The sequence below is a fragment of the Diospyros lotus genome, chromosome 11 (assembly GCF_014633365.1).
Source record: "Diospyros lotus cultivar Yz01 chromosome 11, ASM1463336v1, whole genome shotgun sequence".
Lineage (NCBI taxonomy): Eukaryota > Viridiplantae > Streptophyta > Magnoliopsida > Ericales > Ebenaceae > Diospyros > Diospyros lotus.
Window position 1 is genome coordinate 13,779,360 of NC_068348.1, and position 21,985 is coordinate 13,801,344.

At 37.8% G+C, this 21,985-nt stretch overlaps 2 protein-coding genes across 3 annotated transcripts; one reads left to right on the forward strand and one right to left on the reverse strand.

Moving 5' to 3' along the window:
• Positions 1-899: 899 nt before the first annotated feature.
• Positions 900-19,143, forward strand: LOC127813176 (uncharacterized). Of its 2 annotated transcripts, none has more exons than XM_052353987.1 (7): positions 900-1,337; positions 13,667-13,726; positions 15,599-15,681; positions 18,097-18,161; positions 18,243-18,276; positions 18,486-18,556; positions 18,666-19,143. In XM_052353987.1, the coding sequence occupies exons 1-7, from the start codon at positions 1,055-1,057 to the stop codon at positions 18,754-18,756; spliced, it is 687 nt and encodes a 228-aa protein (XP_052209947.1). In that variant the 5' UTR covers positions 900-1,054; the 3' UTR covers positions 18,757-19,143. The 2 variants fall into 2 exon arrangements, with proteins under 2 accessions (XP_052209947.1, XP_052209948.1); XM_052353988.1 differs by lacking the exon at positions 900-1,337 and adding an exon at positions 8,998-9,076.
• A 68-nt stretch (positions 19,144-19,211) lies between these two features.
• Positions 19,212-20,306, reverse strand: LOC127813177 (uncharacterized). Its single transcript, XM_052353989.1, has 2 exons — positions 20,080-20,306; positions 19,212-19,971 (listed from the first exon to the last, which is right to left on the reverse strand). The coding sequence occupies exons 1-2, from the start codon at positions 20,137-20,139 to the stop codon at positions 19,378-19,380; spliced, it is 654 nt and encodes a 217-aa protein (XP_052209949.1). The 5' UTR covers positions 20,140-20,306; the 3' UTR covers positions 19,212-19,377.
• Between the last annotated feature and the right edge of the window lie 1,679 nt (positions 20,307-21,985).

Here is a 21,985-nt window from a genome sequence, read left to right on the forward strand (position 1 = left end):
AGTAGGAAGCGCTCCTCAAACCTCAAGAGGTCTTGTTAAGCATATCTCGTTTATCTGATAATTCAAAGAAAAATCACTACGAATTTCTATTGTAAGGCTAATGATAAGTACCCACAGTTGTACTTGTCATTTTTTATTTTTATTTTTTCTCATTTATTAAGTGCCCACACCCACAGTTGTGCTTTTTTGGGTATTATATTTAGGAAAATTTATATTGCATTTCAGATTGATAAATTCTAAGATTTTTCTTGTATATATTATAGACTCTCACATGACATTTGTAATTTATTTTTGTAATTTTATAAGGATAACGCTTATAATAAATGTTACCTTTCCACTTAATATCTTACATTTATTGTTATATTAGATAGTATTTGGTAAAGATTTCTTATGAAAAGAATAATAGTTTTGTACTTATTTATCACAACGCAAGATAAAAAATGGGAGAAGTGTTTTTCAGCTAAAATAAATTGATTATTATTTGGTAACATTTACTAAAACAAATGGGAGAAGTATTTTTGATTATTATTATTATTTGGTTCAATTTATTAAAACCAATTGATGAAAAAACAAACAGAAGAGGATAGTTTACTCAACTCTACCCCACAAATTGACTACCGTACGGGGGCAATGCCTGAAGCTGAAGCTCCTTAGATTGAGTGATGAAAATGAAGTAGATTTACCTCTCCCCTGCCGGAAATCGTGGGAGCGGCGGGGAGAGCATCCTTAGTGTTGAAAATGAAGAGATGTATGTATAGCGTGTTGGTTTGTCTCTTTGTCATGTCATGTGTCCGCTGTCCACTAGTTTAGCGGCTTCTGCACGCCCACAGAAAATATATATATATATATATATATAAATAAAATAAAACAATATTGCGGTTGATAAAAATGGAAGAGATTTGGAACTTGATTGAACAAAGGAAACACAAAACTGGAGCCGGGGAGCAATTGAAGCAAAAACAGAAACAGAAGGGGAAAATGCCACCAAAGTTCTGGGACTCCCGGTGAACTGGTTTACCCTCCAGCTCTTAGGGCTTGTGCCCAAAACGTGAAAATGGCGACAATCAGAGCGACCACCAACATGCTTTTCAGGGAAATCTTCCGCCCTTCTCTGTCCCCGGGACCTATTCGCGTCTTCCCAACATGGCCATCGAGCCCTACTGCCCGCCTCTTTTGCCGGAGGATCAGCTACTACGCTGTCCGTTGCTCGGCCTCCGACTCCGCTGACGGGGGCAAGAGGGCCCCCGCTCGGCTGTCTCAGGTTCAGCAACTCATGTTGGAAGCCGAGGAGAGAGCTGCTTCTGCCGGCAACGAGCCTATTCCCAAAATCACATTAGGTTGGTATTTGTCTCAAACTGAACTCCACCAGTAGTATTTTCGGTTTAAAAGAGGTTGGATTAAAAGTTATTCTTTCTTTTCGCTGCTTGAGTAAGAGATGATTGTTTTCGCAGTTGTTGCAATCCTTGCACAGTGATGGGTGTTTTATGTCGTCTTGATGTTGTTGGATGTCATGTGGAAGTGGTCATTGGAAGTGTTAGAATAAAATTAACTACTTGTGGCGGGAGGTAAAGATTCTGAATGTTTAGTTTCATTTGCCGTCCATTTGTGCTAAAATGCCTCTAACCTTACCAGCTCACACCAAAAAAAAAAAAAAAAAAAAAAAAGGAAAGTAGTAAAAGGAAAAAAAGTTCCAAAAGCAAAGAATAATCTGCAAATTTTAGTGCTGAATGTTGAGAATGGGGAGAGAGAATGAGACACATAAGTAATAATAAGGACGAAATAATAAAAGAAGGACATGAGAATTTTACGTGGGTGGGGAAACTCCCTTGTGTCCACGGAACTGCTGCAGTATTTTGACTATGTGGGAAAATATACACTGTGTTTTTACAAACACTCTTTACTCACAAAACCACAATCTAAATACACCTAGAGAATTTTTTCTTTCTAACAAATGGGATACAGAGATCGAAAACAATTGAGTTGGGGAGGCCAATTTATAGGCCTCCCCTATGCGTTAAAAAACACGTTAGCACCTCATGAATATCAAAAGGTTGCTGCTTTTTGATTTCCATGGTTGCACGCATTGTCAAAAGGCATGGATGCTTCAAAAAATTCTGCTGCTTTAATTTCAAAAGGCGTGGCTGTTGCTTTTGCCTTTTTGACTTCCATTTGGCAACAATCTCCCACTTGATGACTGATTTCAATCTGTCTTCACACCCAATCAATGCAGTAGCTCATTGTGATCCTTTTATCCTTGAAGACCAATTAGAGTTGTACACAACTCTAATTTCTCAACAGTGACTGCTTTGGTTAACATGTCAGCTGGGTTCCTGCTGCCTTGTATCTTCACAAGCGTTAATACTCCATCTTCCAACAATGATCGAATAAAATGATAACGGAATCCTATATATTCGGTCCTTGAATGAAATGTTAAATTTTTGGCCAAGTGTATTGCACTTTGACTGTCACTGTGCAACACATTCATTTTTAGTTCGAAACTCATTTTTGCTAACAAACCTTGTAACTAGATAAGCTCATTGCTTGCTTCTGTCACTGCTATATATATTCTGCCTCAGTTGTAGAGAGAGACACAATCCTTTGCAATTGAGAAATCCAATTAACTGTTGTAGTTCTCAATGTGAAAACATATCCTATAATGCTCGTTCTGTGGTCTATTTCTCCAGCAAAGTCAACATCAACATAACCTTGCAATTTCAGCTCACCTTTCCTAAAGTATAGACATCTTTCGGTAGTACCTCACAGGTATCTCAGTATACATTTTATTGCTTCCCAATGCTGCTTGTCTGGATTGGACATGAATTTTCTCACTACTCCCACTGCATGAGTCGTACAGACCATGGCATACATCAGGTTTCCAATGGCTGAGGCATATGGAGCTTTAGCCATGTACTCCTTTTCTTCATTTGTCTTTGGACACTACTCCTTTGATAGCTTGAAGTGATTAGCTAGAGACATTCTAACTTAGCTTGACATTACTCAAACCAAATCTCTGCAAGACCTTATGGACATACTCTATCTGAGATAATTATAAGGTACTTTTTTGCTTCTCTCTACTAATCCTCATCCCAAGTATCTACTTTGCTGGACCCAAGTCCTTCATCTCAAATTCATCGGATTGTTGTTTCTTCAACTTATTGATCTCATCTTTGTCAGTTCCTGCTACTAACATATGTTCAACCTAAAGTAGCAAAATAATAAAGTTGGAATTGACCTTTTTGAAGTAACAATAGTGGTCAGCATTGCATCTGAGGAAGTCATTGTTTTGCATGAAGCCATCAAACTTCTTGTACCATTGTTGAGGTGCTTGTTTCAAACCATACAAGCTTTTAGTCAACCTGCACACCAGATCTTCACTGCCTTTTATTGTGAAATCCTTTGGTTGCTGCATGTATATCTCTTCTTCCAGATCACCATGGAAAAAAGTTGTCTTCACATCTAACTGCTCTAGATGCAGATCCTTTGCTGCTACAATACTCAAAACTGATCGAATGGTAGTCAGTTTGATGACCGGAGAGAAGATGTTTGCATAGTCAATTCCTTCTTTTTGCTGGAAGCCTTTAACTGAATCTTGCTTTGTATCTCTTGGAGCCATCATGCTCCTCTTTGACTTGGTACACCCATTTGTTTTGCAAAGCTTTCTTGTCGGCTGATAGCTTTGCTAACTCCCAAGTCTGGTTGGATTTAAGAGACTTCATCTAATCTTCCATTGCAAGCTCCTACTTGCTTGCATCTTTTACCTGACATGCTTCATTATAGCATTCAGGTTCTTCTCCATCTGTTAGTAGCAAATAGCTCAAGTACTTCCTATTTGGTACATGCGGTCGACTGGATCTCCTCAACATAGGAACCTGATCTTGTGGCTCTTCAAAAACTTGTCTTGTAATTTCCTCCTCTTGAGGATTCTGACATGTTTTAACACTGACACTATTTGGGACATCATCGGGATCAAAGTAAACAGGTTTTGGATCCATTGAATTAGTGGACTGTAATGTGTCTCTATCTTTATACAGGACTTTTTCATTAAAAACTACATCCTTGCTTCTAATGATTTTCTTATTTTGGTTATCCCAACATCTATAACCAAATTCGTCACCACCATAACTAATAAATGTGCATTTAAGTGATTTAGCATCAAGTTTATTCCTAGAATTATCACTAATATGCAAGTAAGAGACACAACCAAATACTTTCAAATGTGAAAGTCTGGCATCTCTTCCAGTCCAAACCTCTTCTGGTATTTTGAAATCTAAGGCTGTTGATGGTTCGTGATTGAGTAAGTAAGCTGTCGTGTTGACTGCCTCTGCCCAGAATTGCTTGGGCAACCTTGTATGTAGACGCATGCTTCTAGCTCTTTTAGTTAATGTTTTATTCATACATTCTGCTATGCCATTTTGTTGTGGTGTCCCTGGCACAGTCCTTTCGAGCTTGATCCCGCTCTCATAATAGAACTTTTTAAACCCAATGTCTTCATATTCTCCACCGTTGTCAGAACGCAGTTTTTAATCCTCAAACCAGTTTCATTCTCCACCATCGCTTTCCATCTTTTAAATGTTTCGAATAGCTTAGATTTTTGTTTGATAAAGTATATCCATGCATTCCTAGAATGATCATCGATAAAAGTAACAAAATACTACTTACCACCAATTGATGAAATTGTTGCTGGACCCCAAACATCTGTGTGAACTAACTTGAGCTTTGATGCTTTTGGAGTTTTGCCTACTTTCTTGGAACTCACCTGTTTTTGCTTTTTGAAAACACAGCTCTCACATAAATCAATATCTACTAATTTCAACCCTGGTAGTTTCCCTTTTGAATGCATGACTTTCAACCCCTTTGCATTCATGTGGTCAAGCCTTTAGTGCCATAGATTTGGATTTTCTTTACATTTTGCAACTGCAATAGAATAACTTCCATTAATAGTTGTGTAAAGAGTTTTGGTATTCTTATCTCAGGCAAAAGTTGTTACATAACTGTTTTTTTCCAACTGTTCAATAGAAATTAGATTCTTCCTGAAATTGGGTACATTTCTCACATTCTTCAGCTTCCATACAAATCCATTTAGTTTGATTTGTATTGCTCCTTAACCAACGATGTCACACACCTGATCATCGCCGAGATACACCTTTCCTAGATTTCTTGAGACATAGTTCTCAAACACTTACTTGTTTGAGGTAGCATGGAATGAAGCCCTGAATTTAACACCCAAGATTTTGTCTCGCTCTCCATAGAACATATGAGAGCATCATCTAAATCATTTGACACAACGTTTGCATTGGCCTATTTGTCATTTTCTTTCTTTGAACCTCTGCATTCAGATTTAAAGTGTCCCATTTTTCCATAGTTCCATTCAACATTATTTTTACCTTTGTTGTATTGGCGGCTTCTGGATTTTGATCTTCCATTCCTTGACTTAGATTTGCCATGCTGATTGCCTCTATAACTTTTTCTGCCTTTGCTCTCCACATTCAATGTTGATGCTGAAGTTGAGGGACCTTCTTCCTTCCTTTTAATTTCCTCCATCACGATCATGTCTACTACTTTGGAGAATACCATTTTATTTTTCAAAAAGAAGCACTGATCAACTATATGGTAGACTGCCAACTCTCTGGCATCGTACTAAGAATAACATCGGCTTCAACTTCATCGGTAAAAATAATTTCCACTGACTTTAGTTGATCCTTGGTTTCATTGAAGGAGTTCAGATGTTCTCTGAAATTACCGTTTTCTAGCATCTTCAAATTAAACAACTTCTTAATCAGAAATACCTTGTGGGCTGTAGAGGGCTGCTCGCACATGTTGGAGAGAGCTTTTATGAGTCTTGCAGTTGTATCTAGATCTTTGACATTGAAGGCAACAAATCTCTTCAAACTAAGATGAATTGCCTATAAGGCTTTGCGATCTAACACCTTCTATTCCTCGTCCTTCATGTTCTGTGGCTTCGTGTCTTGTGGCAAGTACAAGTCTTTTTGGTACAAATAATCTTCCATTTGCATCTTCTAGAATCTGAAATTCGTACCATTGAACTTCTCAAATGCCATTGCTCCTATCACGAACTAACTACTTTGAGCACAAAAATAGCTCCCACTATTTCACTTGAACAATAACCGTACGTGTGAATAGTACCCACGTATACGTGAATAATACCCAATACCTTCAAAATAGTGATTAATAATCTAACTTATTTTCTGATGTGGAGGATCAACTTTTATAGTGGCAACCATAGAGTGTACGATAAGTAGATATCAACACCCAAATCAGACTCTGATACTAATTGTTGAGAATGGGGAGAGAAACAAGGAGACACACAAATAATAATAAGGATGAAATAATAAAAGGACACAGAGATCGAAAATGTACATTGTGTTTTACAAACACACTGCTCATAAAACCACAATCTAAATACACCTAGAGAATTTTTCATTTCTGACAAATGGGACACAGAGATCGAAAACAATTGAGTTGAGGAGGCCAATTTTATTGGCCTCCCCTACACGTTAAAAAACGTGTTGGCACCTCATGAATTTCAAAAGGCTGCTGCTTTTTGATTTCCATGGTTGCACGCGTTGTCAAAAGGCATGGCTGCTACTTTTTCCTTTTTGACTTCCATTTTGGCAATGCTGAAAACACGCACATGCACATAACACAGAAACTCCAGTCCGTATTTCTTAACCTCCAATTAAGTGGGTGGGGCCTTGGTACCATATTTCTAATATCAACCCTTATTTTCTTTGTTAGCTTAGTAGTAAACATCTCTGCTAGCCAATATGTTAGTAGTTAATCGAAGAAAAATAAATTTTACCCTTTTAGTCTTCTTGGTTTCAGGATTCCTGTCTTTGATCCAGATGTTCTTACGCTTCATGGATGATTTATTCCAGTAGTTAGGATTTTCCTGTTTTCTTTCTTTTTATTGTCCTTGCCCCCTTTTGGCAGTTTAGCTTCTATCTGTTCGAAATTTAAAAAAAAAAGAAATTAAGAAGCAAAAACTAGCATAAAAGAGGCTTGTTGTCTCATTCTTGCAGTAGTTGGGATAATTGGCATGTCTGATTCAATGTAAGCCAACCAAGTTCCTCTATTTTCTCCTCTCTTTTTGGCTACTAAAACCTTGAAGTGGGAGTCTGCTTATGAAAATCTTCATGCACACTAACTAGGCCATTTATGTTCATATTCTTTATGGATCTTGCTGATATTAGCCTGAATTCTCCATTATTTTTCCCTCCCTTCTTCCACCCACTAAACAATGCTTTTCCCATCTTTCCTACCAATACCATGGACATTAGTCATTGAGTCTTCTGATGAACTTTTGTTGGGTGTTACCTGATGTTATCTTGTTGCCTATTCTGCTTGCTTTTTTGGTTAAGTTTTTGTGGTTGCCTCTGTCAATGCCATTTAATTGAATTTCTACTAATGCTTTTCTCATTTTCATACCAATGCCATGCACATTAGTTATTGATTCTGCTGGAACTTTTGTTGGGTGTCAACTGATGTTAGTGAGTTAACTACACGAGCAAATATCTTGTTGCCTATGACTTGGCATGTTTTTTTAGTTCGATTTTTATGGTTGCCTGTGTCAATGTGCGTTTTCCCATTGTCATGTGACAAGGGGTATTCTGTCATGTACCTAGGGTTGGATTGGCAATTGGGAGAATCTGATTGAATAGAACTGAGAACAGAATGATTGGAGAGGGAAATGTGACAGAAATGGGGGAAGAAATTGGAGGGAAATGAGGGAGAATTGCAGAAGGGAATGAGAGGGAGAATGAGAGAGAATTCTAGAGAGAAAAATGAGAGATTCAATATCAATTCAAGCATAATCCTTCCATCCTTAGCTGAGGCTTATATATAGCCTAACAACCTCCCACATGCACCCATGTGCAATGTAACAAACAGCCCAACTGCCTATTAGCTAAAGACAAAGCCCTATAACGGAAAATACAAAAGGAAATGTAAATTCCTACTATTGAAATGTAAATTCTTACTATTATATTTACTAATCTATCCTTGGGAAATCCTTAGGGTGATGACATATTCTTGTAATAAAAGAGGATGGGTGGTTACGGGTAGAAGGTTGTAGAAGAAATGGCAGTTAGAAGAAGGAAATAGCAACTTGTAATTCAAATATTGGCGCCAACCCAAAGAGGATGGGTATATAAGCTAGCAGCCGTGGCCATAGCGGATATGCTTGAATACAATTGAATTCACATTTCCCTCTCATTCTCTTATTCTCCCTCTTTCTCTCAATTCTCTCTGTCTTTCTATTCTCCCTTCTCCTTCTCGGACCCTCGGTTCATCAATTCCCGTGCAATTCCTCATTGAATTGCGAGAGAATTTCCCTTGTCAGAATTGAGTTTTGACACCCATCTTTCCTCCCAGTGTCATGGATATTAGTTATTGATTCTGCTGGAACTTTTTTTGCGTGTTAACTACATGAACAAATATCTTGTGCCCTTGTTGCCTATTATCTGGCTTGATTTTTTAGTTGAGTTTTTATGGTTGCTGTGCCAATTCAATTTAATTGAGTTTCTATCCATGCTTTTCCCATCTTTCTTCCCATTACCAAGCATATTAGTTGTTGATTCTGCTGATGAACTTTTGTTGGGTGTTACCTGATGTTAAGGTGTTACCTACATTTACAAATATCTTGTTGCCTATTAACCGGCTTGCTTTTTTAGTTGGGTTTTTACGGCTGCCTGTGTCAATGCCAATAGTTGAATTTCTACCAATGCTTTTCCCATCTTTCCTATCAATACCAAGCATATTAGTTATTGATTCTGCTGATGAACTTTCGTTGAGTCTTACCTACATTAACAAATGTCTTGTTGCCTATTACCTGTCTTGCTTTTTTAGTTGGGTTTTCATTGTTCCTTGTGTCAATGCCATTTAATTGGATTTTTGTCAATGTTTTCCCCATCTTACCAATACCATGCATATTAGTTTTGATCTTCTGGTGAACTTTTTATAGGACAGAGGCACAGCACTGTGCACCTCTTCCTTATGGAGGCGCAGCGCCATACAAAAGGCGCTGTGAAGGAGCATGAGGCATGTGCCTCCAACACAGGTGCTGGGTGTGAGCCTCATCATCTGCCGTCCTGAGATATATGTATTTTTTTGTTTTGGCTGAAGCTATTTATCTTTGTTTGTCATTCTATAAGTACTTTCTTGGGCATATGAATGTATATTAGTATAGATCTGAGTCAGGTGAGCCTGCTGGTGAGGGCACTATGTCCACCAGAGGTACCACTTCCCATCTAGTGCCTGCAGCCCTATGCTCGTGAGATTCACATCTATGGACCACTTGCACTTGCCAGTGTGTGGAACTCAATCCCGGCTACTTCTCCTCGTGGTTGGGGTCGCCAGAGGCAGGCAAACATCCTCCGGTGGACATTTTTTTTTTGTTACTAAACTTTTTTTCTTGAAACTGATGTTTTTTTTTGCTGAACCTTTTTATATAATACATAATGTGATATATAATTTAATTATATTATATATTATAAATACTTTATGCTATTTTCAACTTCTTTTTTTTGTCAACTAATTTCTTTTCAGCCTCTTTATAGGTATATATTGAAAATAATGGCGTATAAATATGTATTATCTTTTGGATAAGTGTGTGCCTTGCATTCATGGGGCATATGCCTTGCCTTGCGCCTAGTGTAGTCAAAGGCAAGTGCCTGGCTTGCCTAGGTGCTTGGGCAATGCAAGCTGCGGGGGAAAGTGCCTGCCTACTGCTGGGTGAGGCTCCTTCACTCAGGTGCTGTCTAAGTGAGTGTGTCTGCTAAGGTGTCGAGCATCCTCACCTAGGCTGTAACTAATCAAAATCAAAAGAAAAGTTGAGGTGAAGGCTCATCTGCAGAAGGCATGCATAAGGTCTCTTGGTGTAATAGGAAGAGTAAAATGAAAAAACAAGAGAGGAAAAGCAAACACACCTGGCTCCTCTGTTGTTCACCTAACTGATCAAACCCACACTGTGAGTTCCTCCATTTTTGTTGATTTTTGGTAGCTTTAATAAACCAAATTCCATAGATCTGAGGGGGGTGACTTCCAGAGCGGTAAGTAGAGGTCAGACCAAGCCATCACACCCTGAGAATCCTTGGCCCATGATGGTGCTTCCCTGATCCTTCTAGCGACCGCTCACCACAGGCAGGCTTGCATGTGACAGGAGACCCTCTCGTGGCAATCCCTGCTCTAATGTAACTTTTTAGTTTTGTAGAGAATCTCTGCATGCACTGTTCGGTACTTCACTTCCCCTTTTATTGTTGCAGACTTACATATGTTTACTATAAATGTAAGCCTGGAAGAGTGTAATTTATAAGTTTACATATAATATTGTTTGTGTTAATATTTTATATTATATAAAATAACTCATATTTATATAAATTAGATAACTCATATTTTGTGTTAATGTTATATATTATATTGTCTAATTATCTTTATCCTATTAAATATATCTTTTATTAACTTTTTTGTAAATTTAGTGCTTCGCTTCGGTTCAAGTGAGTGCTTTTTTAGCATCTAGTGTCTCAGGCTATATATGGCCTTCAGGGTGCCTTTCACCCCTGTCTACCTCGCTTGCGTTTCAGAATCAAAGCACCTTTGTGACTTTGACAACTATGTTACCTACAGTAACAAATATCTAGTTGCCTATTACCTTGCTTGCCCATATGGTTCATCATTGATGGTTGCCTGTGTCAATGCAGTTTAATTGAATTTCCTTTGTGGGAACTATATCCCCTACTAGAAACAGTAGTCTTCCCAGTGAAAGCCAACATAATTAAAATAGCTAGTTGCTAAGGGCTATTTGGTAAAGCTTTTAGTTTTCAGTTTCAAAATTTTAGAAATAAAATAAGAAATACTTTGGTTTCCTATTTTAATTATCAAAAGAAGTAAAAAAACTTGGCCGTTTGGCTTATTCTTCAGTGAAGCCATCTGGCTTTCTTCTCTGATGAAGTCCCTTGACATTTCTTCTTCTTCCCACAATTAATTTAGTTTATGGGCCCGGTCTGGTGATTTATGTTCGTTGTGAACCCATGCCTAGTTTCTATATGTGCATCTGGGGCTGGCTAACCTAGATTTGGGTGGGTTTATCTCTTTCCTTTTCTCATTTCTTCATCTTCTTCCCCAGCCACACTAAATATAGGTCCTGATCTGGGTTCATTGTGATCCAGATTTTGCCTGGGTTTGAAATGAACTTGAATTACCAGAATGGATCCAGGCTTAACAAATCCAAACCTGGTGGGATTCATTGAACCCAAATCTTGATTCGAGTTCAACAATAATGAAGAGGAGGAAGAAGAAAAAACTCAATTGAAAAAGAAGAATGGTCGATAAGTCTAGTTTTGCCTATTGAAAAAAAAATAAGAAGGAAAAAAATTGTTAGGTCAACGGTGTTTTTCATACCAAAATGAATTATTGCATTTATTTAGTCAAAATGAACTACGTGATGGAACTAGACTATATTAATTATTTTCATTGGCTGCCATGCTATGAAACCTTTTCATATGAGGATGGTATTGGAATTTTATCTTATCATTCTCTCACTAGAGAATTATGTCAGGAAGGGCATCTGGTGTAAAATTTTGCCATATTATCTTTTTCATGTCAATGTAACTTATAGAAGTCAATTGACATTATGAATGCCATTCCATAAACCCTAACTTGCTTTAGGATAAGGCGTAGTTGCTGATTTCAACTACGATTTAGTCTTTAGATAAAGTAAACAAATTTGCATTAAAAATCAAAAATAGAAAATAAGAGCTCTGTCAAACTGCCACTATATACTTACTACTACTAGTTCTTTTTGTCCTTTATTCCATCAGTTATTATAATTCTTTGTTTCCATGTGATGCCTTCCTAGGATGCTTTCTTTTACCTTTTGTGGTAAATGATACACTTTTTCTACGAACTCTGTTACTTTTTTGGGAGTTGTAGTTGATGAGTCTCAAGACCCACCTTGACTGGTAATTTAATATTATTGGCTCTCTTGTGAGAATCTACTAGAATAGTGGTCTACCACTTTTCACTAGAATAACCTACTCTCTTGTTGAATACACACAGCAGACACATTTATGCATATTTGGTAAGTATCTGTTGTACACATAAGGCCTTTTTGTTGAAGAGGGAAGCATAAACCAAGTGTGTATTTGAAGAGGGTGAAATCTTCTTGCATGGCATTTCTAGTGGATGAGTAATAGTGTATTTATTTAACGAAAATGGTAGTTGTTTTAAGCTGCTTTAGCTTCTTGCATTACATGGATTGTTTATAGAGTTATTTTCAATAACCACCCCTGAGGTTTATTTTAATTGCAGACACACCCTTGATATTTTAAAAATAGCAATGACCTCCCCTACCATTAGAAAATGTACTAATTTAACCAATTTACCCTTCTTTTCTCACTCATCTGTTTCTCCTCCATTTCCAGAAAGAATAAAAAGAAGAAAAATAAAATGCATGAACATTTTAGATCTGGTTAGAGTAAGCCATTGGAGAACATAGATTTGTTGGCCGAGAGAGAGGTGACGGCCGAGAGGGTCTTGACACAATTTACAGCTGCCATTTCTCTGTATATAGATGCTGGTTTGTCTGAGAAAGTAGATTCGTCGCCTGAAAGTTTTAGATCTGGTCAGAGGTGACCACTGTCTATAGATTCCTTATCTTTTTACCTTCAATGATATTTGCCTATGTTAAGATCTTTATACCTACAACAGTTGCTAAACTTGGCTCTGGCTTTGACTTGCTTATCTGTGCTGTTGACGGTATTTGTCACTCTTTTTTTTTATTTTGGGGGGGGGGGGGGGGGAGAAGGAGATGGTGGTCAGGCATGGTTGAACCGCACAGTAGGGCTCATCATCACTCTGAACCCACTTGGATTTAGCAATTATTGAACCCTATTGGGTTAAACAGATGCATAACCCATCTGGGTTCAACAATGGCTGAACTCAGATAGGTTTTTCCTATTATAGATGGAGTGGGGGAGAAGGGCAGAGAAGGGAAGAGAGACGTTGAGGTCAAGTTGGGTGGGGGGTGGGGGGGGGGGGGGGATTCACTGCCTCCCACCATTGCAGTTGTGGAAGAGCCATGACCGAATTAAACAGAGCGAGGGGGAAGTAGAGTAGAGATGATAGAGGGGTGTGAGGAAGATGTGAGCGTATTTTAGTCATTTTGAAAAATTTAACGGGGGGGGGTTAAATAACGGTAAGGGATTTAGTGCAACAATGCTTATAAGGTTGATGTCATTGCTATTTTTAGAACGTTAGGGGTATCACCTGCATTTATCTTAAACCTCAAGGGTACAGAGTGCATTTTTCACTTATTTATAGTATGAACCTTATATGAGAATGTCATCTTGATGGCTTTTGTTTTTTAGTTGATTTAGAACTTAATTTTACATAGTATTATTATTCTTTACTTTGCGTTTTACCACAAGAAAATGGAAAATAACTGTAAAGAACGAAAGAGTGAATGTTTTTCTTTTATGATCATTGAATGTCATTATATTTCTAGAAATCTCTGGAGAGACCATTTATTTTCTGAAATTCAAAATGTGAGACCTTTGATACGACTTGTTTTGATTGTTGAGCAGCTTTTTTTGTGTTTCGACATCTTTAGATCTCATCGTATTTCTTATTGATTGTATTTTTGGCATCTCAGACCATGTTACAGTGAGCTTTGCAAGAAGTGGTGGGCCTGGGGGTCAAAATGTCAATAAAGGTCTGGCAAATTCCTTGTCTTTTGATATGTAATTTATGCACAGTTAATTCAAGCAAGTGTAGTTTAGTCAAATATGTATATAATGATGAGAGGAATGCCAATCCCACAGAAACTAGATCATAGCACCAAACCAATTTTAAACTAACCTAAGTTGAACTAATTAATTAATTGAGTGAATAAAAAGAAAAATAAAAACTAGCAAGAAAAATTAATAAAAAACTGAATTCTTCCTTGGGAAAAATCAATGAATGAATGCAACTAGGGTTTAGATTTCATTTATTCAAGGTTATATAAGTACCTATTCAATCCAATTCAAGACCAAAAATACCTTAAGGTATATTAAAGTTATTTGCATGTGATGATGGATTTCTCTAAATTAATTAATAAGCTTTCTCAAGCCATATTGATTCTTTATTAATCCAATTCTACCATCAAATTTCTAAGTGGTTATCAAAAGAAAAAATAAGCATTAAGTTCTTTGGAAGCTTCTAATCTTGGAAGGGGATTTGACTAACTAAGCTTCCTTGATTCTCACATGAGTTAATTATCTTTTGATATCATAGTCTAATATGTGATTTAAATTTCCTAGTGATTTAATTTATAACAATCCTTTAGGCAGTCATGCATAAATCATCAAATTATTAAAAGATGACATTCTTTTAAAACATTAAGCACAACAATAAAAATTTCTCATGCAAATACTAATAGGGTTTTGAATTGAATTAAACAAATAACAACATAATCCCAAGATTAAAATCTATCTAAACCCTAACTAAAAGAATTTAGCTAGACATGTTTAAATTCAAACAAGGCATAAGAGCAAACAAGGCTGCTAGAAAACATCAAAGAAACTTGAAGAAAAGATCAACAAACACAATCTTGAATTTCTTGAAGTTGCCGTGGCCAATCTTGAAGAGATTCTTGAATTGTTGAATATAATTCTTGCTTCTTGCTCCTTTGCTGGAATTTTTCCTCGCAAAAGCCCTTTAGAACAGTAGCTAATATGAAGGAAAAGACAAAGGAAAAAAATATGAAAGAGGATGGAACAAGATTTGGCTTGCAAAGAGAAGAAAAAAAAAAAAAAGGTGTGTCTGTTCTCTCCCCATTCAAAACCCTAGCTACCCTTATAATGTGTTTATAAGGGTCCCAAACCAACCTAAGTATTCCAAAACCTATTGGAGTTGAAATCCTTGTTGGAGTAAGGGACTGCTTTCTGCCAACTGCTGTACATGCGACTTGTGATTGACTTTTGAAACTGCACTGAGAATTGGGCTGAGGTGTCTTCATAAGATTTGTAGCCCTGTGTCTTAGCTTTCCAACGCATCAAGAATCACATCAATTTGATATCGAAGCAGAAAGTTGTGCCCAAAATACTGAAGCCTGCCCAATTTGGGATTCCCTGGATAATTCGGGATTTTGTGATGCCTCATCTCCAAACACACAAATCTTCTCCAATTTTCCCCTGAGATGATTAGGCCATGAGTATGCTTGATGGACTAATGGGCCCCTTAATTATGCTTTATTGAGCCCATGATTGCCTCCTTGAGCTCTCTATTAAAGGCCTATCCCACATGCAGTGCAGTTTCTCCAATTTTGCCCAAATTAGCTCCAAATATTGAATTCTTTACTCCAAAGCCCATAAATCTACAAAATATGAAGTCAATATGTAAAATCCATATTTTTGGCATTCAATGGAGAATAAATGCATTAAATTAAATAATAAATATTAATAAAATTAATGCACAATTTAAGCTCATCATCTTTCTCAATCAAACAAAATCCTTCTTTATTCTCTTTTAATTGCAATGATGTAGTATCTTTCTTGCTATTTATCCAAGATGTCTTTTGTATATATTTTTTTGTATTTTGCAGTTAACACCAAGGTGGACATGCGGTTCAATGTTAATAATGCCCGTTGGTTAAGTGATAGGGTTAGGGAGAGGATTATGCAAATGGTTAGTTTCTCCAGATCCCTATCATATGCTATATGTTTGATGATTTGGTTTATGATAACAATTTGTTAGAACTGGAGTTACTGGAGTTGGCAGCTGTCGTTCCTGCCCTAACCATCTGTTTTCAGTGCACACAATAGATAATCTGCACTGACTAATTAGGCTTTGAATAGGAGATTTTCTATTACAGAAATGATTTGGTCTATCCTTCCTAATTGATTGTCATTTCCCTCGTTTTGTTTAAATTGATTTTTTCATTTTCCTTGTTTTATTTCATTGTGAAGCATATATTTTACATTGAAAAATGATTTTTACACTAGAAAAGAAAGAAAATTAATTTTCACTATATATATGCATCAAGTTAACTGGATGTGTTCTGAGTTGTTTACTTTACTGACGCTCCATATTGGCATTTATTACCTTCTCCGAGACTTAACAGAGCTCAAATAACCTCAACGGCTGAACCACCCAGATTGTCATCTTCCCCACTGATGTTACAGAGTCAATTTCAAGGCTAAACTTGGCCTGTGATGGCACTAACATCCAGCACTTAGTAAGCTAGCAACTCACTAAAGAAGCATGCAGCAACCAATGGGGAAAAATAACAGAAGATGTATGGGACACAACCAAACCTTTATTCAATCCAAAAATACGAGGAAGTGGCTTGAAGGGCTAACATTTAATCATAAAAAATGCTACAAAGGCAAGTAATGGGCAACAATCCTAGCCGTTAATATTAGTGGACTCTCCCAACTGCCTTGGTATAAGTCTGGACAAATTAGATTTCAAGTCTAACTGTCGGTAACTGCCGCTAACTGTTGGGATGTTGCATGCATGTGCTGCAACCACCAAGCACACCTCAGCCCATGTCTGCCATCCCATGTGTGCAAGCCTTCTAGTGGCCATAACTGTTTCCCACGCACACGTGCAGTTAGCATCAAATGCTGTTCGACCGCGAGGCTTGGCCCACAGCGCCAACACTGCTGCACATTGCCCCCACTGCCTTCTCAAATCACTTGTCCTGCATCATTTCCCGCATTTCACCTTGAAAGTGGCATGGCACTGCACACCCCACCATGCCATGCTGCCTCATGCCACTATGCTGCATGGGTGCAAGGTGCCTGCCCATGAGCATGTCAGGGTTCTCACACAAAACCACTAGTAACAACCGCCCAAAGTTTTAGTCCCTACTGGCAGTCTCTGCATCAGCATCAACCATGGTCTATTAGGGTTCATGATCTTGGCGGCCCTGAGGTCCCTCTTTTCTCTCTCTTGGAATGAACTTGCCATGCTTTCAAAGTTTCAGCTCTTGTAGTGTTTCCGAAAAATTTCTTGATTTCGCCATGTTGGTCATGCCAATTGGGAATTAAACAAAAGTGTATCTACCGACTAGTCTTAATTCCCAAATTTAATTATTTGATTTTGGCCTGTTGCTAAGCTTCCCAAATTTAGTTCTGTTACTAATCTTCCCAAATGTAGTTCTTTGATTTTGGCTCCGTTACCTATTGATTTTCTTATATGAATTGGCTCTATTACTAATCTTACCGAATTTAATTCTTGATTTTGTCCCTGTTATGGATTGAGTTTCTTACAGCTTTTTATACTTCCGTGGTTCTTTGATGGGGAAGGCCTTGGTCTAATTAATTTCTGTTTGGTCCTGTAGTTATGCTTTGAATGCCTTTTGCTACACACATCGAATACGGCAGCCGGACATAATAATCGTTCTTAACTTTGAGAACCGTGCACCTCATCAGGATTAGACTGCTTTACCTCCTATTGGCTGAGAGCTCTATTATCTTTTGACTTTGAGGAGTCATCAAGCCATCTGAAATTAGCGTGCTCTACTTCATATAGACAAGGGCCTTTAGCCCTTTTATTAAGTTACTGATTGGGCAATCTTTCAAAAGATTTGCTGCATTTTACAAGTAATTAACTGATACAGATATGCTCCACATGGCACAATCAGTTGCTCTAGAAATACAGCATCCACCATCCTATTTATTTCTTGATCTTTTTAAGCATCTTCCTCTCATGATAAAATATTATTTTTAGTTGAAGGTATGTAATATACGTCAAATTTATACAAAGATGAATTGAACTAGATTTTGTCAAGTTGGATGCTTAATTATCATATGAGGACAACCGAGCTAGTTATGCGGCTGGTTTCATAGTGTTAATCTAATTCACCTGCTGCAGACCGAGTCTGTACTGCAAAATATTTGGACGACCATCCTCTCTCTCCCTTGCAATGATCCTTGATGACTTCCTAGAGGATGTTTGTAATTCTTAGTTACGTCTTATGCTGTTTGTGTTGTGTAAAGAGACTCATCCTGACTTGTGTCAAATACCGGAACGGAAGTCCTCGTGCTTTTGTTGGTTTTACTGTAATCGGTGAACTTTTTCTATTGTTCCTGGCAGGAAAAGAATCGGATTAACAAAGATGGGGAGCTTGTGATATCTTCAACAAAGACCAGAACACAAAAGTTAATTTCTGTGCACTACTTTCAGTTAGTTATGCTCATGTTTCAGTGAACCAATTAGTTTCATTCATATTTTTCCTGCAGGGGGAACATTGATGATGCTTTAGAGAAACTACAGGTACTAATAATAATAATAATAATAATAATAATAAAAAAAACTACACTAAGGAATATACTGCCACCACTTGCATGAGATTCAACTGTAACAGGTACCGGCGAGTGTTGGGCCTGATTCTTTTTTATGAATCTTGTAGTTTGGGGCAATTGCCCATCATTGGCAGCAGCTATTGTCAATTGTCTTATAATTTATGCTTTTTTACACTATAGGCGATTATTGATGCCGCATCCTATGTACCACCTCCCCCTTCGGAAGAGCAAGTAAAAAGAATCGCCAAGTTGTAAGAGCTTCAATTCCAATTAATTCCTGTGCATGGCTGGATGCTCTATATTTCTATTCTAAATTTTTGCTATTGTTTATTTAATTACTGTGTTGTGTTTGTTGTAAAGGGCTGCGATTGGGGAGCAAAAAAGACTGCAGAACAAGAAGGCTCATTCACAAAAGAAGGCCTTCAGAAGAAGCCGAGAGAGTTGGGACTGACCACCACCACCACCGCTACTACTACTACTAGAACATCAGGAGGAGTCAATAAGATTATTAAGATCCATTGAAAGCCACAAACAGAACAGCTTCTCCAAAAGCAGTGGTGACTGATTGATTGAAAGCATGCTCTGCTCCACTCTCTCTCTGTCTCTCTCTCTCTCTATATATATATATATTTACACTCAAGTTGGGTGAAACATTCATTGCTAATTACATCTCAGAGTTAAGTGTATGCACAGTAGTAGTAGTAGTAGTATATCATTGAAATTGAATTGCCTTGTATAGAGATTGACGCACCCAAGGTTTTTCTATTAGCTCTGCTTCATTTGGGATTCCCTGGAAGTTGAAGTTGGAAGTTACTTGTATGGAATTATTTGTCATTCATTATGAAAAGTTGTTGATGGCTTCATTTGACACGCGCGCGCGCACACACATGAAATTGAAAGAAAGAATGGAATATAAGATATTCTTCAATAAAGGATGAACAGTTATGTCAAAATTTTCAATTTTATTTACAGAGTGAAAAGCAAATTAAAGAAATAATTCCCCAAACCCTAATTTCTTTCTTCTTCTTTTTTTTTTTTTTTAGTTTTGTTTTGCTTGGTTGAAACCCTAAATTTATTTCCTGATAACATACTCCTCGCCGGATTGCCGATCAACGTGCTTCACCCATCTTCCTTTCTCTTTCCCTGTACTGCTACCGCCCGCCGCCGCCACATGCGCTATATCCAGCCCCTTCTCCACCGGCAGAAACACCGACCGCACTAGCCGCCGCCGTGAACCGCCACCTTCCACCACGCTCCGCCACCGGAAATCCGCCGTCCCTCTAGCGCTCGCATTTTTGCACGCCAAAACGGCCCCCCTTTGCCCCAGTTTCGCCGCCCTCAGAACCCTAGCGAAGTCGCCGCGCCGGCAATCCACTACCAGGAAATCAACTCCAACCAACCCCTCCATCACTTCCTCCGGCTCGCCGGCGACGACCTCCGGCGACATACCGGCCTTTCCCATGGCCTCCGCGTACTCTGACGCCGACTCCTCGTCGGGCACTACGCAGACGTGCCTTCCGCCGGTGTGAAGGCTGGCCACTGCCAGCCCGATGCTCGTGGCGATTGCTCCGCCTTGCGACCAGGTCTCCACGATTAGCTTGGCGTTCCAGCCGGCGGCCATGGCCGAAACGAGCTCCGCCACACTTGAGTCTTGAAAGGCTTCACACTGCATATATATATTATAAAAATAAAAAGAGAATCGTTAGAAGCGATGGGAGAAAAAGAAAACAGAAAGAGAAGGAAAAAGAAGGGGAAGGGTGGTGCAGGTGCAGACAGATTTAACAGTGTCGATATAAGCTTTGGAAGCCGTCTCCGGGGACCAAACCAGCTTCATTATTATCTTCCTCGTCCTCTGATTATGATGATCTGTTTCTCGTTGCAACCCAAAATGAAGAGGATTGATGATATATACATATATATATATATTACTGGGTCTGGGTGGGTCTTCGAGAGATCGAGAGTGGTGGTCGTTGTCAGCACAGTTGACGTTGCAACAGCGCAAATCCAACGTGTGGATTGGGATTAAGGCTTTCTTCTTCTTCCCTTCTTCCATTGGAATAATTAATATATATATATATATATATGCGCAATAGTATAGTATATATTGGAGGTGCAATAGGAATACGGCAATATCCAGTCCGTACGACACTAAATTAGAATACGTACCAACCAACCCAAGCATGAGAGAGAGAGAGAGAGAGAGTCAGAGCTGAGCAGGCAGCTGGTGTTTGTTTACAAATGTTTTATTCGTTCTAGGCCGCGTTATTAATGACCTCATCTCCTCTTCTCTTCTCTTCTCTTCTCTTCTCTTCAATATTTAAAGTAAAGTAAATACCACACACACCTCTTCTTCTTAATCCTTTCCCACCCAACTAACATCCTCAATATTAACCATCCATAATTCTAGTTATAATTATTTTTTACATTTGTCATCACCAACCCAATGCTCTCTCTCTCTCTGGAATCCAACGATAGATTCAATGGTGGAAGCCATAGCTAAGGTTCTATAGCTAGCGTCCAAACTCAGGTTGGTTCTGACGATTGGCAATAATGGCGGGAACCCATTTACGTACCTTTCAGCTGGGGAGGTTTTTCTTTTTCCATTTTTTCTATTTTTAATTAGATAGATAGATATTAAGTTTAATTTCATATCAATGGACGCTATTAATTATATAGTAGTAACAAATGCTGTGGCATTTTGGCCATTTGATCAAAATACAATATATAGACTAATTCGGTTAAAAATAAATTAATATACATGTTGTCTACATCAAACTTTCAAACCATAAGACATATATATTTGGACAATTTATCCTCTTTTTTAATTATCATAAACTATTCTATATGGCCAGCTTTCTTATGGGACACAAAGCATTTGAATAACAACATAAGTAAAATATATATATAAATATAATGAAGATAAAAACGTCATGGATCTGTGGGCATAGAAAATAGAGAAAAATGTTAAAAGAGAGAGAATTTTCTTTGAAATAAAGTTAAAAGTAACTCTTATTAAAAGATAAAATACGTATTAAGATGCCTTAATTATGTGAGAAGAAAATTAATAAAAGTTATTCTAAAAAAAAGTGAATGAAATATAACAAGTATTAATTTAAAAAAAAGATAGATAAGAATAATTAAGAGCAAAGTTAAATTAGTGTAAACTAGATTCGTGCATATATAATAATATTATGAGTTATAGATGTTATATTTCTGAAATAAAAACTTAATATTTTGTGGGTTATATATTAATTTGATTCTAATGGACACTTAATAAATCAAGCATAAATTCTCTTGCTCCGTCACCATCTATAAAACTATACATATATGAGTGTGAATGATCATGAGAGGCAGAGAGGTTAGTAATTGGCCGTGGGGCTTTTTCTTGTCCTGCAAGCATCGCCTAGATGCCAAACCAAACTCTTATCGCCTTTTCATCGTAATTTCTTTCTTCGCTTGCTTTTTCCCCTATATATATATTTATATATGTGTGGGCGCGCGTGTATATTTCAACGTGTGATCGGAAAGAGATGGAGAATTTGCTATTTGTTGATCGATCCAAGTGATGATATTTGAGCCTCCCTCACAATTTTATTATTATTATTATTATTATTATTATGTAGGTGGTTTGTCCACATTGCCATGATGATGTAAACGACAAAGGAATATAAGCTTTATTT